This window comes from Vulpes lagopus, chromosome 8 (genome assembly GCF_018345385.1).
Source record: "Vulpes lagopus strain Blue_001 chromosome 8, ASM1834538v1, whole genome shotgun sequence".
Classification (NCBI taxonomy): Eukaryota; Metazoa; Chordata; class Mammalia; order Carnivora; family Canidae; genus Vulpes; species Vulpes lagopus.
The window spans coordinates 62,222,052-62,239,729 of NC_054831.1; the positions used below are offsets into that span (position 1 = coordinate 62,222,052).

Here is a 17,678-nt window from a genome sequence, read left to right on the forward strand (position 1 = left end):
TTACACAAAAAAAACACTTAGCAGACACTGACGCCCAACTGTTTCTTATCTCTTGATGTAAGGTTTGCACTTAAATGAGACGAGAAAATAGCCAAATAGTTTAAACGGGTCCTTGCTCACCTTCTGACTGGTTCAATCGCTCACTACACATACACACCCAACATCCTATCCTATTTTCAACACACACTTCACCTACCTGACTGTCTATCTCTTCACTCACATCTCCAGAGGCAATGCTTTCCCTTCACCAACTGGTTTCTCAAGACCATTTGAGAAAGGGAGAAATAGGTGTTGGGTTGGGCAATTTTGCTATGGTTTTAAGATAAATGTTACCCCTTATACCTAAGTCAATCCCTGTGAAAATAAGTGAAAAGTCACTTATACTCCTGACTGATTTTATTTACATTATAAATATCATCAAATCTAATGGTCCTGATGTTTACCAACTTTTTTTTTAAATAGGAAAGGTATCATACTCCTAAAAGTTTATAAGGAATTTTAACAGATTTAGCAAGACTTTCAAGGGCCCACACTTAGAGGAAATACTGGAACTGTTAAACTACAATAATATCACTTAAATTCATTCCTCATAACTGAATCTGGAAAAGGCAATGTTTCAATGATCTGAAGCCTGACTTCTAAACCTAGTAGTTCAAAGCTTTGCCACGAGGGGTGCTGGGTTTCACAGCACCATCTATGACTTGGATTCACAGAGTCAGAAAAAGGCAGAAAAAAAGCAGACCCCAAATGTAAGCTTTCCATCACAGCCATAAAAACAACTGTTAGGAAAAAAAAAAAGGAAAATTCAATAAGCATACCTTATCAGCGAAAATGAAAAGTAAACAACATAATGCTACATACCTATACCTCCAATCTTAAGTGAAATTGAACTAAAAGCTGTCAAGGAAGATAGTATAACCAGATTCCTATGTAGAACTTGTCAGAAAATCAACAGTATTCTCAAGTCTGAATTTTACACAAAATCATATCCCTGTCCTTATTTGCATAATAAAATAACATCTTCCTGACTTGGCACCAACTGTGAACGATCTAGAGAAATTTGATTAGTTGGTTGATATGTATTTATTGAAGTCCAGTCTGTGTCATTCTATAATGATGAATTAAACATGTCAATCCTGCCTCCATAAAGCCCCCTGTGTGATAATAAAGGAGATATTTAAAACATACATGTATAGATAAGGGCACCTGGGTGGCTCAGTCAGTTAAGCATCAGCCTTCAGCTCAGGTTATGATTCCGGGGTCCTGGGATCAAGCCCCGTGTCCAGCTTCCTGCTCAAGAGGGAGTCTGCTTCTCCCTCTCCTTCTGCCCCTCCCCCTGTGGTATACTCCCTCCCTCTCTGCCTCTCTCTCAAATGAATAAATAAAATCTTTAAAAATAACATACATATAAGTATACATACATATACATATAAGTATACACATACATATAAGTATATGACTAATACAAATTGTGTTAAGAACAATAAAAAAAAAGAACTGAGAATAAATGAGAGAGAGAAATACAATTTAAATTGGCAACTCAAGGACATGACCTTGAAGCCAATACTTGGGTGTAAAGAGGTTGGTTGGGAGAGTGCTTGCCAGGAAGGGAAATGGGAGATTCTCCAAACCAATTAACATCCCCATTCAATTTGAGAACAATATTTATAATTAAATCTTAACAGCAATCTCAAATGTACTTTTTATGTTTCAAACCCATGCTTATCAATACATCACATGCAATTTTAGAACAAACACTAGTTATTATAAATACAAAAGTTTTCCTTGATGTTATAAAACTAAAAGAATTCCATTCATCACGTCGATAAATTTCCAGTAGTAAATGAAGACAATATACGAACATATTAACAAATTAACTGATCCTAGAAGAATTTTTTAAGATGATGGCTTTTTAACAGTTACTCTGCTGACATTTGAGATACTTGTAAATAAACCAATCTCATGATCTTGGCACAGAAGATTTCTTTTTTTTTCTTTACTAATTTTCTCTTAATTACATGACCTTAATTTTTTGTGCCTTCTAAATTTAAACAAAGAAACTTTACAACTAGGGAGGCAAAGCTATGGTGCAAGTCAGCAGGAAGGGTTTTGTGTTTCCATTACTTTTTCTGGCATTAATCCCACAGAGCAAAATTTACTGGTAAATTGGGAGAAATCTCTCCCTTGCTTTCTCGATCTTCACTCCTCATCAGGCAGGTCTTAACACTACAAATCTCAAGCACCGGCTTCTCTGTGCCTCCTCTCTTACACATTGCTCCTGGAATGATCTGCCTTCTTCCTGCATTCACCCCGCCCAGGGTCCCCTGGTTGTTGACATTCTTCAGTCACTTCCTTTCTCAATATTTCTTTGTCTTTGAGTGTTCCCCTATTCACAGTCTGTCATTAGGTTACGGACAAGAGAATATGTATGCGATCTTCAAAGTTGCCAATGAAAATAATAAACCATACTTTTTGCCCTTGTCTCTAGTTCATCCACCTGAAAATACAAATGGAATGCATCAAGTTCATTCCAGAAGCCCTATATATTCATGTGCCCACGTTTCCTTTCTTCTGATGAGTTGACACACTATGAGAGCAGCAAGAATGTCATGGAGAAAATAAAGATGACAGAGTGTAACTTGCAAATTACAACCTGCTTAGATATCTGATCCTTCAGTTGCTAAAGGATTCGGATTTTTTTTTTTTAATCTGCTTAGAAACTGAGGTTGGCTCAAATGGTAGGATTTCTGGTGAATGAATTTGAAATATCAAAATAAAAGCTCAAATCTGAAAATTTTCTGCTAAGAACTCTCAAATAAGATCATGAAGGAATGAATTTCAGACTGGAATCTCGGCGAGTGTGACTAATCCCCCTTCAATTTGTGTGTGAATTCCCATAAAAAGGCAGAGCGAAGCCATTCTGACTATTGGCAGTTAAATCATTCTTGTGAAGTTATATTGTATTTCTATGGGCCAGGCAGCATTTTAACACCAACAACAAGCCTAAAACATAACTATTGTGGTCATTTTCCCATTTTACAGATGAGGAAAACTGCAGATGGAGACACTGTCCGAAGTCACTCAACCAGCAAGAGGCAGAAACAGGAGTTTGGCTCAGGCAGTCCTGCTCCAGAGCCCATTTTCCTAACCTCTCAACCAAACCACACTGCTTTTCTAGAATCTGCTGCTTCTCCTAAACATAAAATCTATGGGAGGTCTCTGTCCCCAGAAAAGGCTAAAGAAGAGTTGCTAAGTGTGTGCTAAGATGCCCTGCCTCTCTACCAAGTGTTATTTAGAATGAGAAGAGCCCCTGGAGCCACCAGCCACCTCCACCCTTGGATGAGAACATGTCCCAGGCTCTTAGCGCATCCATAGCCTCCTGAGTCATAAAGTTGTTCGGTAAGTGGAAGTGCCTTAGAAATAATAAAATAATTAATATGACACTAAATAATTAATATGTCAGTGCACTGACATTCGGGCATCTCTCGTTTACCCCACGAGCAGCAAGTTGCCCCAGGTTGTGAGCACCCCATGTGTGGACCAAGATGGTACCATTCTAGCTGGCCTCCAGGACGCCTGGTCTGCACAGCGCTCCTATGCTAACCTTCCTTACATATAGCACTTTCTTCACGATGCTTCTCTGCTCCAAATTTTCGGCCACAATTCATTTCCTACCTGAAAGTGGAGGGTACTTAAGAGACGATAGCTAAAATGGTGACAATTACTGGTGACTCCTCAACAGTACAAGGCTCCCTATTATTGCACTTGAAATCACTTTTTTCCCTTTTTGCCTTTTATAGAACACATAATTCCTATTCTGCTCCATAAATATGGCCTGTGGTCCAAATGAATACAACACTGACCCATTTACCATCATTACAGCACTGAAACTCTTCCCAAATTTCCATGTGTACTCATGATGCCCCTCTCCTTGCTGGGAGCCTCTGTGTCTGTCAGACCCTTCTTCACTGTCCTGCCTGTCCCCAAACTTTATTTGGGGGTCTTCTCTTGAGCAGACATTTCTCTCTCTCTCTCAGTCCATGTTAGCTCAAACTACCTGTTACACCAAACCCTTTCAACTACACAGTCCGCACTGGTGTCCTTCTCCACACTCACAGGACATGACAGATATAAATGCCTGACTGGCCTTTCTCTTTCTTCTAATAAATTTGAGCATCTTTTAAAATGTTTGTGTTATTACGTTGCCCTTCTATAACTGTTAATTAATCTCCTCTACTCATTTTTCTACAGGGCTGTTAGTCTTTTTCTTTTCACTCTTAAAAAACTTTTTTATATTCTAGATATTAAAATGTTCTGATCATTTACATTGCAAGTGCTTTTCCAAATATTTGAAGACCACTGCTCTTCTTTCTACATTTAAAAAGCCTTCCTCAGACCCTTCCTTCTCCATAGACAATCCAACTTAATTTATTCAAGTATTTGATTTGATTCAAAAGGTTTAAAAAGTCTGTTTGGATTCTAGCTGGAATTGCATGGAATCTTTTTTTTAGGAAAAAATTTTAAATTTTATTTATTTTTGTAAGTAAACTCCCTCCAACATGGGGCTCAAACTCATGACCTCAAGATCAACAGTTGCATGCTCTACTCACTGAGCCAGCCAGGTGCCTTTTGCATGGAATTTTTAAAATTAATTTTTGTAAGAAATAGCATTTCTATGATATTGAGTATTGAGACTCCTGAGCTAGACCACAGTCTTCTCATTGATTCAGATGTCATTTCATACTCTTCAGTCTGATTTTATAGTTTCCTCATTTAAGTTTCCACTCCATTTTGAAATGTAATCCAAGAAATTGAGGAATGCGTATATTCAAAGTCAAAAACACCATAACTGTATAAAAGTTGCTTTTGATACTATTAAGTTGGCAAATATTATTATTTTTCCACTGAAAAAGTTTAATTCTATAGTCAGGTACATCTAACTATCCTTTTATAGCTTCTGGATCTCTGGTCTTTTTAAGACCAACTCTGTCATCCTTATGTGGTATATATACTCTCCTGGGCTTTCTTTTAAGATTTTAAAATTATTTTATTGTTTATATTCACATATCTAATCCATCTGGAATTCATTTTATATATATAGGTTAAGATTCAGGTCCAATTTTATTTTTACTCTGATGGATGGACAGTTATGTCAGCACCATTTATGAACTAATATAACTTTTTTCCCACTGACTTGAACCAACACTTTCATCATATATTAAATTCTTATACATATTGGAATCTATTTCAGGATTCCCTATTCTCTCCTACTGATTATTTTATCTCTTACTGTACTAATCCCATATTGATTTAATTTCAGTGGTTTTATATTATGTTATGGTAACCCATAACTTAAGTTCTCCTTCACTGGTCTTCATTTTCATACTTTTAAAGGCTCTTCTCAGGCATTTCCTTTCTATTCAAACTCTAAGATCATTTATCCATATACTTAAAAAAAATCTATTGGCTTGTAATTGAAATTGCATGACATCTATATATTAATTTGGGGAGACTTGCAATTTTTATCTAGTGAGATTTTCAGCCAAAAACATGACATGTCTTTATACTTTTCAGATCCTGTTTGATGTTCTTCAATAAGATTTCAAAGTTTTCTTCATTTGTATCACCTCTTTCTTATCTCGTGATTAAAGCATATGAAAATCGGTATTTTATTACCTAGTTAAAAATTGTGTGTGTTTAAATCGATAGCAATCTAATTATTGATCTAATCTAATCTAAACGATCTCATGATTATTGAATTCTAGAAATCCTAGAAAATGTGACAATATGCTAATCTCATTGAGAAAAGGTTAGAACTGGAGCCAGGATAAAAGAAAACTTTTGTTTTATACTTAAAATTGAACTTATTTTTATCCCTTACTGAAATTTGTAATTATTGCAATCCTATCTGAAATGGTTTCGGAAACATTATCTTTGCATATTCTTACAGTTAAAGATATTATCTAAAATGAAATATTTTCCTGTGCCACTAGAAACAAAATCTCTGAATAAAATCATTGTGGAATTATCACTAGAGTCTTACTTGACTAGAAAGTTTAGAAGCTTCCACAGCATGTTCAAAATCTGGTCTTCCAATTACAGCAGGCTCTTTGTTCATTACTCCTTGCCCTTTCTTGTATTCTGCCTAAAATGAATAAATAAGAGAATGTTAATATTTCTACTTTCCAATGAAGAATTACATTAACATTAGCTAAAATAAAATATAATAGACCTCAGTCCACAAAACATTCCTTATCATTCACCAAATACTAAAATGCTGACTGGTAAAGTAGAAATTGAGTTAGTATTTAAATAAACTCAACTTTTTTGGTAGTAAAATAATTATTAAATTTGAGTCTATGTATCCTGTCATCATCATTGTGTTTATGTAAAACACTGAAAAAATTAGGAGAAATTTCTGGATAATTGAGACCCTGCTTTCTGCAATCAGATAGCTTGCATGGGCTCTTTAGTCTTAGGAACTGATCTAATCCCATTTGGTTAACATCCCATTAAATTTTGTATATAGTTATTGATTTTTAAGGTGAGCATAGTCAGTGTTATCCAAATACTTGATTTGTTTTTTAAGTCATTATTTTTAACCAAGGTGCAAGGTATGTTTAAGTAAAATGGTAATAATCAAGAAGGACATCTAGAGAAGGTAAGAAAACAGCCAAAATGTGTAGAAAATGCACAAGGATAAATGCTGGCAAAAAAGAATTTGCACAATTAACAGTAACATAATGGAAACAAGGCCAAGTGAAGTTCTTTGGGACAGGGTAAGGTGAGAAATAATACGGAACCAGATGACTGACAAAGTTAACTTCTAGGCTGAGATATCTAAATGCTACCTAATGCCAACAGAGCACTTACTTCTCTAAGAGGATGTCTGCATTAGCCAGAGTCAAGGCAACTTTGGGCAGTTTCTGCATATAGTTGAATAACTTACATTGCCAAATGGATAATTCAGATAAAAAAAAACTTGAGATGTTATTGAGATTGATTAATTTCACTAATTAAATTAACCATTTAAAACTACCAACGCCATGTGTTGTCTCTTGCAAAAATAAGAAATCATTTCTGCTCAAGATAAGAGAGGGAGATTACATTGCTTATGATCTTGGAGATCTGTGTTGCCATCTTGATGTCTGGTCTGTTGAGATCCGCACTATACATGTGAGTGTCCTGCACATCTTTCCTATAAGAAATCTGATCAAAGAGAGTTGTGATCGAAAGAAAGAGAAAGAAAAAATTAGTAATTCTATATAACTACCAGTCTTCATTTATCCTGGCCATAGTCATCTTAGAGAACCCACCGACCATAAATTGTATTTTTACTTTTTTATGCACAACATTTATATAAGATACATTACTTTTTCTACCATACCCAAGTCTCACTAGCATTATTGCATATGACCCGGATTCATACGACCTAAAAAATGTGAGCCCAAGACTTTAGCACAAAACCAATTTTATGGCATTTTACATATACCACCCTGAAAAGCATATCATCTCATATAAGCATGTATGTACATATTCACATACAGAATGCCCTGAGCAAGTGTTTTATTTTGCCCATCACACAGTGCCAACTCCCTGTGGATGCCAGCGGGGAGCGTCTGCCTTTGGTTTAGGTCATGATCCCGGGGTCCTGGGATCGAGTCTCACGTAGGGCTCCCTGCAGGGAGCCTGCTTCTCCCTATGTCTCTGACTCTCTCTCTGTGTCTCTCATGAATAAATGAATAAAATCTTAAAGAATGCCCATGACCAGCAAGTCTAGTCAAGTGTACTGATAATTTTATTACCTTGCAAATATCATCGCAATGACTTGAACCTCAAAAAAACAAAAGCAAAGACACTAAGGAATATTCATTCTCTGAATGCACATGAGATATAATCAAGCTGAAGTGTGGAAAACAGCCATTTAAAGAGAAAAATACAGGTAAATTTAACCAAACATACTTTAGACAATGGTGGCTATTTAGATTAACTCGACAAACGAGAGGAGAGACCAGATGAGAACTGGTATAATGTCCTACCATCAATACCTCACCAATCTGTCCACTTCTCTGCTTCCTGAGGTCAGTCATGAGCTGAAGGAGTATTATCTATTTTCCAGATATAATTCTATTTGACAATATCATCAGGGACTGGCTGGCTTGTCCATTACATTAGCTCTATTAAAGATCTAATGTAAAGAGTGCAGCCCTGGTCATTTTTAAGACCCACCTTCATTTTCTCAAGGCATAGAAAGGTAGAACACAGAAACATAAAACTGAACATCTATACAAAATGCACAATTGTTTATATTTGTATGAAACAAATATTTTTTTAAAAAAGATTTTATTTATTTATTTGATAGAGGAAGTGAGTGCACAAGCAAGGGGAGCAGCAGGCAGAGGGAGAGGGAGAATCAGACTCCCTTTTGAGCAGGGAGCCCGGTGAGCTCATTTCCAGGACCCTGGGATCACGATCCGAGCCAAAAGCAGACGCTTAACTAACTGAGCCACTCAGGGACCCCAAAACACATATTTCTAATGTTGTCTGCAAACGTTCTACAGTTGCATCATGTAAGGCACTTATTCAAACACCAGATTCCTCAGGTCCAACCCTAAGTTTGGACATTCCCAGAAAATGAGGCTCAAGTCTACATTTTAATGAATTTCACCATTGATCAATATGAGTCAGTATTCTAGATACTATCAATGTATCTTGTTATTTTTCCTTTCAGTCTTGTATGGTGAAAAAAATTGTACTTTCTTCTTTCAAAAATAATATCAGGTATGAGAAATGAAAATGCTTTAACACTTTGATAGGCTTCCTATGCATTATATTATTTTATTTCAGTGAAATATTTGCATATATCTTTATTTACTCTTTTAAGGGCTTACATTTGCCTCATCACCAAGACTACCATTTAAACTATGTTTATAATCATAAATCTGTCTAACAAGTGAGCGTGACTTCAATAGAATTAACATAATTTCAGCAAGAACACCTGTTTTCACGGGCTTTCTCTTAACAAGTAATCAGGTAGGTTTTGTGCACACAGGTATCAAAAGAAACATGAAAATGGGCTGAAAGCTGAGTTATACTGTTGGGTGAACTTTAAATCTTTAGGGATTTAAAATGAAGCCAGTTTCATTGGCTTCAAATAACACCACCGCTCATGCACCAATGATGGCCAATCGACCTCCGCTTGCACTCAGTTAAACACAAGCTGTGTAAACAAAAACTGACTCTCAGGTGAAAACAAACCAAAATTACTACCCACCTACGACACTAACTGTTTCTAAGTCACCGCATTCATACGAGAACCACAGGGGGGTAATGTCTTTTTGTTTAGAAAAGAATGAAGACAAAAATGGAAACCCTTACTTTTTGAAAAGAGCTGCAACCTTCCAGAAATCTAAGCTTCGCTTGGGTTATGTAATTATATGCTGCTCAGCCTAATGACTGCGTGAAGAGAGGAGAGAGGCACAAAGGCAGCAGGAGCAGGACTCTGAATAGGGCCCCATCATCCATGTAAATTGCAAATTAGAGGCCGGCATATGTGACTCAAAACAAATATTAAGATTGACAAGAGCTGCAAATTCAAACAAGCGGACACCACAGAGCCACCCAGGAGAACAGCACGGAAGCTCTGTCACTAGTCAGATCTTCCAGAATAGCCCTGCAGAACAGGGCTTTCCGAGGGGAGGCCCAGGGCCCCAGACTCCTGGTCGTGGCTCTCGGCAAGGATACCCGACCTTGGGGACCCTGGGGACAGGGCGACGGCCGACCCAGTGCTGTGCTCCTCTTCTTCCTCCTGACCCGCTGTGGGGGCTGAGAGACGCTCTCCTGGTTATCTCTCAGGGGCCTGCAGGACATCTCTGCCCTGTTCTGCAGTCTGTCCGCACCCAGGAAGATTAAAAACAGTGCATGGCATAAGAGAGGTTTGGCAGTGGGCGGCCAAAGAATAGATGTGCTTTTTTCTATTTCCAAAATAAATGCAAACCCTACACCTCACTGTATTGGGACAACTGACTGGCCTCCACTCTTCAGGCTGTCTTCTCATGACAAGATGGGGTTCTGTGCAATACTGTTGAGTAAGAAGAGAAAAAGGGACTCCTGAAAATCATTGGCTCAGGATGGGTGCAAGCTCAAGGGTCAATGCTTGACTTTACCTCAAGGATCAATGATTGAGTTTGCCTCATTTTATTTCATGTTTTGTTCCCTCCTGCATCCTCAGAGCATAGAAGGGGAAAGCAGGACTAGAGAAATGGGAAGAGGGAGGACAAGGGGAAGGAAGAAGAGGAGAAAGAGGAAGAGGAGAAATAATAACACCACTCATCAACTCCATTTTCGGCCATTTGTTATGGACCAGGTAGCATATTAAAGACCTAACATTCACTGCCTCACTCAGACATTTCTTAAACATATGACTATAGGGATTTACACCTGTTCCACCACACTCTGTCTGCTGTTCTTCTGTTTCAAAATTTTTCTTAATATTAACTATTTATTCTCATTAATGACCATTAGAATAATTCTAGTAAGTTCCACAGAGGAAACAAATGGAACTTTATTTAGTGGGCATTGCACCCAACTATAAAGTGACTTAAGGAAAAATCTCTCAATACTATTTCAGTCTGTTCCTGAGAGAATAAGGTATATTTCCTCATTTCTTTACATCTTTTATTATACATTTCAATGAAGTTTCATCATTTCCTTCCAGAGGTCCCACATGAGACAACAAAGTAATTATCATATGATGATCATTTCCTTATACATTGATCTTATATCCAAGACAAGCTGCTTCTTCTTTTTAATAATATATGTCAATATACAGTCTTCTCTGCAAAGACTGATGGTGGTTTCTTCCTCAAGAACACCTGAAATTATTACCATACATTCTTGATCTCTTCCTCCTTTTTTTCCCCACTAAATATTTCCTTGGACTTTTCCACATACCTGGGTCATTTTCCTAAATTATGCCTCTGTGAATAGACAAATATAATTTTTGTATCTGCCTGGGGTTTTTTACTTGGAAACTGCCCCTCCCTCCAACCATGTGATTTGGTGGGGCTGTCCAATGCAGCCTACCTTCATGGTGACCAGAGGGGCCACATGACCAGCAGTCCAATCAGACATCTCATCCCTTTGGAAACCATGCTCAATAAGAGAGCAGACATATACCCCAAGGAGGGCCAGAGTCACTGATGCATCTGAGGCTGGGGGAGAAAGAGCTGCTGTCCTTCCCTCTGGGATCAGCTGCTGTGGGGATGATTGAATTTTGGAAAGACCAGCAGTCATCTTGAGACCACCTAGACAGAGTCTGTCTGAAAGCAAAGCCATGAGGTGGGTAGAGAGGAAGAGTCCCGAAGACTCTGTGAGCCTCTGGATCCAGTTATACTTGAAGGTTGCTTGAATTTCCAATTATGTAAACCAATAAAATCTCGTGTTTTACTTAGCTAACTTGAGATGGAGTTCTGTTGCTAAATCTGGAAATGCCTGACTAACAGAGTCCCCTTTCACGATTTTCCTGCAGGGTCAAATCTGTTCTTCATTGCCTCCAATGAAGATATAATTCTATCAAAATTTGTTTCTGAATTTCTTCCTTGTATCACCATGTCCACTTTGTCCTTCAGTTTGTACTTTTATCATTTTATTGTCTTTTAATCTCGGCTTTTGCAATTTTTTTACATTTGTGCAGAGGGTTCAATGTGCCAGGCATCGTTCTGAACACTTTATATGCACGAACACATTAAATCATCATCCCACCCTTGTTATGCTGCATTGTCTGTATTCAACCAGACTTCATTAGCATTCCCTCCCAAGACTGGAATGAGGTATCCAGAATCCCCTTCCTTGTATTGTTCTGAGTTAGGCTTGGCCAATAAGAGATTCAGATTTAGGTACTTGGAGATGCCAAGATAGAGAGGTGAGGGGACAACGAGGATGGCAAACACCTGTCAAGGAGTTAGGGCTGGTGAGCAGACTTAAGGAGATCACACCCAACTGGTCCAGAACCATCATACCCTTTGCTACTCTGATGAAGGTTAACATGATTCCTGGTGAGAAGAGACTAGAAAGGTTATATATTTTAAGTTTGTGGAACAGAAGGGAGTAGTGTGGCCTATATTTAGTTATAATCTTGAAGCACTAGTGCAGTCATTCCCAAGAAATACTTTTATCATAAACTCTTACATTAGAGAAGCCCCCAGGAATCATCAGGCTCATGGACTGGAAATTCTGTCTTAGGCTGGGCATGCTATACGCAAAAAAAAAAAAAAACAAAAAAAAACTAGCAAAGCATTAAATTGTAAACATTATTTTTATGAGAGAATGTAAACTTTTATATATAAATAAGTGCAGGATCTGATATCCATCAGAAGGCAGAAAAGTTTTCAGTCTCCTAAAAGGTGCAGTAAAACACAGAGCTGTATCTTTCTCATTATTATTATTGTCATTGTTGATTTTTTAAAAAATCATTTAGAGCTGATAGAAGTTTTACTCTTCTTGAGTTAATTTTACCACCACCACAATCTTATGAAGAAGGCAGAATGGGTATTACCAACTATTCAGTCTTGGAGATGGACAAAACACTAACATATCTATTTTAATACTAACTCCCAAAGTGCTGTTATCATAAGTCACATCAGAGAACCACAAAGAACCATGACTGCTTTTCCAGTATCGTTTTACTGATTTATCGCTAAGCTTTTTCACTTTCCGATGGAAAAGAAATTTCATCTCCTGATAAGTTTTTATTACCATTAAGAAAGTATATATATCATTCTTGAATATTAAGTCTCTTGTTTCCCTTGGTGAATATTTCCTTCTAATACACATTGAATTGATTACCAATATGGTGTTTTGGAAGAGTTTACCACTCCAATTTCATAACAAGTCTATATGGACCACATTACTTACAAAACCCAAGATGGCAGTTCAAAATTTGTTTGACTTCTTTCAGAACTATTGAGTTTCATGTCTCTGATAAGATTGATGAGAACTAATAATGTTACTGGGGTTTTTGTTTCAAGCCCATCTTTAGGGGAAAGTAACGGGATAGATTATCTCCAGTTTCTCTAATTTCATTAGAAGAATTTGGCAGGGGTACATCCCTTAAAATACAAAAGGATTTAGATTGGCTGTTTTTAATCACTTCTTGATTAGAGTATCAGCAAGATAGGTAGTTCTATGGGTTCAGGAACATTTTGAACATGCCCTTCTGACCTAAATACTTCTTAATATAAATTTCATATGGAATTGGCCCTTTTCTAAAGCTAGCTCTGTTAATATTTCAAATTGGCCATGAAATCATCCTAACCTCTCAAATCACCCTTTAAAATTGGAGGAGGACCAAAGAAAACTCATGTTTTATGGAGCTGCTCTTCTACAAAGCCCTTGACATATACCATCTCATTTAATACTCATGAGAGCCCAGTGAGGTAGACATCACTGCGCCACTTTACAGATGGGAACACTGAGATAGAGATATGAGTGACGTGTCCAAGATCATCCAGGGAATATGTAGTCTGACTCCAAATTCCTTTCCTACTATATGCTACAGTGGAGGGTATTCAGATAAATGATTTTCCCCTGTTCCTTGCTCCCTGAATTTGGCACAGGGCATGGGATGGCAGCGACAGAAGAGACGAGTGCCCCTAGAATAGTCTTCCTCTCAAAATCCTCAGTTATGCAGAGGTGAGAATTCCGTTGGCCCACACAGAAGTCCTCTCCAAAACCTCTTCTGCTTATTCATGCCTCCAAAGACACAGGGAGAGAATGATTCTGACAGAAAAATCCTGCCCTTTGGCCCATTGATAAATGTTCTAATAAAAGTTTGAGCTGAAAGAAGGTAGAAATTAAAAGGTTTAAATTGCAGTTGCCCCAGTTCCTTGGTTCTCTCACAGATATTGGAAAGCCGCTCTTGGTAGAAACATAAAAAGGTAAGCCAAGATGCTGACATGCACTTTCTGGGTAAATCAGATGTACATGTGGCAACATATTTTATTTTCAGTAAAATCAGGTCATTTATAGGTATCACATAGAGGGACACCCCACATTATGAAAGGGTAACTCTACCAGCGGATTCTTTGCAAAGGAGTTGCACCGGACTGAAGTTTTGTGGGAGCCAGAGTTTCATCTTTTGTGGACACACACTAGCCTCACCTATGAACCAGGAGAGGTACTTGCCTTTCTGTGGCTTCCAAGACCTGTGTTTAAATTTCATATTGTAGGGACAACAAATGTATTATTCTAAGTGCCGTGACTCTAGGGGAATATCAACTCCTTCGCAGGTAGAATACAAATATCATTCCCACTTTAAATCTGAGTAAATAGTCTTAAACACTTTCTAAATCCTATTATATGGACAAACTTTGCATGTGAAGGCTGAGCCAAGTAGGCAGAGGAGTGTAAGTAAATACATTCTTCTCCCATAAGTACACAGTATTGAATGGAAGAGAAAAGGCCTTTATCCTCTATTCCCTCAATCCCTCAATCAAAGACCTTTTAAAAGAAAAGGCAGAGTTAAAATAATCACCCCAGTTCTATGATAAGGAACTTTCGTATTTGAATTTCATTGAATTATAGAGTTGGAGAGGGCCTCCCGAGGGTCCGTGTAATGCGCTCCCGCCCCTCCCAGACCACCACGGCCGCTTTCTTTCCTGCAGTGCCTTGAATCTCTTGATCTAAATTCTGATGATCACCTCTTTTGCCCCACATTTTTAAAATTTCACTTAAGGGACGCCTGGGTGGCTCAGTGTTGAGTATCTGCCTTCGACTCAGGTCATGATCCCTGGGTCCTGGGATCAAGTCCCACATCAGGCTCCCCGTAGGGAGTCTGCTTCTCCCTCTGCCTGTGTCTCTGCCTCCCTCTGTGTGTCTCTTGTGAATAAATAAATAAACAAAAACTTTTTAAAAATTTCATTTAAACTCTTGACCAACAACCAATGACTTTTAAGAGGGAGGTAGCAGGGCATAACAGAAAGGAGTTTGACTCTGTCTCCTTTTCTTCATCTACAGGATAGGACTTGGTACAGGGACTTTGTGAGAGTTGGAAATGATCAGAGTCTGGGCACAATTCCTGCTGCGCAGCCCTGCTAGCTAAGTGGTAGTTATTATGATTATGACCGTCATTCTGTAAGCAAACCGTTCCTCCGAAGCATCCCCTTAAAATGGCCTTGCTGTAATTACAGACGTGTAGCTTTCTCATCTCTCATCAAGGTTAAACCATCTTGGGAAATTGTCTTGGTACTGGCATATGTTTACACATTGGAGTTAAAATGTAAAATGTTGTTCCGTTTTTACTTAAGCATCAATCTATTGCAATTTAATATCAGATAACTATCGCCATCCTGGGAAGAGACACTGCAGAGCAGGGGCTCTGGGGACACGGAGTCAGCAAAGCACCATTTGGTGAGAAAACTAAATGGTGGACCAGAGTCCCTGCAAGATGACAAAGGTGTTTCAGGTACTCTCCAAAGAAAGGGAGTTTCTTGGCCCAACAAAAGCATACAGCTTTATCCCAACTGATGGTAGCCCATAAAGAATCTAACCAACAGTTCCCTACATTCCTCCTGGACAGCAAAGGACTCATAATGGGGAGACAAATAAGTTCCCACTGAAATTTCAAGGAAGAAATTATTCTTCTAGGCCACCAGGATAGTGGTGGTCATTGCGCAAGCACATGAAAGTTTTGATGCACCTGCTAACTTACAGCTTTATAATCTGCTAACTTGTAACTTATAAAAGAATTCATTTTCTATGGGCTTGTTTCCTTTCCCATGGCTTCTGCTGCTAAGCCAGCCTATAGGCATCAACTGCTTTCGTGTTCTCCAGGGGTCTTGAGTTTGTTTGCTCTCCATATGCATTCCAAAAGAGACACTAGTGGAATACTATCTCACTGGCATTTGTGAGTGACCCTTCCTTGGGGACAGTGATTTCTGGGTGCCCTTTCGCCCAGTTCTTCTACAGTTCTAGACTGGAAACTACAGGAGCTTCACCGTCAAGTCAAGGGCACTCTAAGAAATGCCAATAACCCAAAAGGTCCAAAACAGAATTTCCAGTATCTGCAGGGATGTGACATTTTAAAGGCATTCTGCAAGGTTTCAGTGACTTTTGATAGAATAATTCAGATGAACTTATGACAATGTTGATTTTTTAAAAAGAAATTTTAAAGTCCTTTTTGAATAGGAGTGTTGTAATATTTAAATTTCAACAAGGTATCCATTAGCCCTGATGTGGACAAATACAATTTCCCAGCATGAGAGATGGCTTCCTTACATTACTCTGGTGTTTATTGACCTCCATGGCATGTTTGATGTCAGGTGGCTCCTTCATATGGGCATAATCTGAGAATCCTTTGGCAGCATCGTGTTTCTGCTTATAGGCAACCTTTAAAAACACAAATCATCGTTAGTTTCTTCAAGGGTATAATAAATTCTTACCTGTTAAATTTCAGTGTTTTGCTAGGAGTTTGTGTATTTGAATCCCATCACTGGTGGTCATAATTGCCTAAGCCTCTACAAGAGAATATACTCTATGCTTTAAGATTAGTGCTTCAGGTTAGACTACTAATTCTGGCTCTTTACCATTTATTTCAAAAGTCCTTGACCATATACACGCTGAAATCCCCACTCCTATTCAACTAGCTTAAATCTCGGCTACAGTTTTAGGAAACCTTCCAAATCTCTAGCTTTTAGGGTCATAAATGTCCAAGGTTTAAATCTCAGGAAAGCAACTGACAAATTGGGGGAAATGACCAGACATTTAAAGGTGAATTTTTCATTTTTTAATTAATCGTTATGACTTTCTGTAGGCGCAGCTATAATATAACATAAACCTCATTAAACACCCTAACCTTTGGGAGAAAATAAAACATGCTGGCAGATTTCTGAGATATGTCAAGGCCTGTACTCTGTGAGGGAAATAAGCATTATGCCAATGTCATCCATTGCCACCACTTCAATTTGTTCCCTCCTGGGATGGAAAGAAGGTACAAGAATAATTACTTCAAAAGTAGAAATAACCAAACTCAACAACGGAGATGCTCAGAACCCAAAATAGTGCTGGCACAAAGGTAAAGGTCAATAAATATTTGCTCAATGAATGAATGAAAAAAAAATTAAACAGGAATGAATAAATAAATAATTTTAAAAGTAATTTTAAACATACAAGTTTTATAATAAAAAGATATTAAACAGAATAACTTGACACAAGCAAATCAAGGCAATTTAAAGAGAAAAATTAGAAGAGTATTCACAAAAACAAAATAAGATCAATTTTTAATGGAAAGGAATAACAGCTGAACTTAAGGAAAAACTTTTTACCAATACTAGCTCTTTGAGAGCTACGCCTATATCTTCTTACACATCTTTTAATATCCTGTGCCTATCATAGTGAATGACAGAGAGTAGAAATGCAATAAATGTTTAGTGAATGAATGAATAAATGAGTTTATTAAATATTTTCATGAACTTAAACCCCTCATGGGTTTTAATAAACAGTATTAACCATTCATTTAACTTAGATAATATACTTGCCTAGAGGATTAAAGGGATATTTACAAAACTAATTTTTAAAAATAAAATAATCAAATCTTACCATAAAGAAAGAAAGGCATCTCTTACAACTATCAATATTTAAATCCCCTCTCTGGCTCCCCCACCAAGTTCTTCTTGAAAATG

General features: G+C 37.8%; 1 protein-coding gene across 8 annotated transcripts in view; it reads right to left on the reverse strand.

The window, feature by feature from the left end:
* The window catches only part of NEBL (nebulette), a 344,404-nt gene that overhangs the window by 76,770 nt on the left and 249,956 nt on the right, over positions 1-17,678 (reverse strand). For 6 of the 8 annotated variants that reach the window (XM_041764977.1, XM_041764978.1, XM_041764976.1 and 3 more), the window contains 3 exons: positions 16,276-16,386; positions 7,108-7,209; positions 6,044-6,145 (listed from right to left, as the gene is read on the reverse strand). The exons of the other annotated variants lie outside the window; for them this stretch is intronic. In XM_041764977.1, coding sequence (XP_041620911.1) covers positions 6,044-6,145; positions 7,108-7,209; positions 16,276-16,386 — 315 coding nt within the window. The remainder of the gene's footprint in view (positions 1-6,043; positions 6,146-7,107; positions 7,210-16,275; positions 16,387-17,678) is intronic. 8 annotated transcript variants of the gene reach the window in all.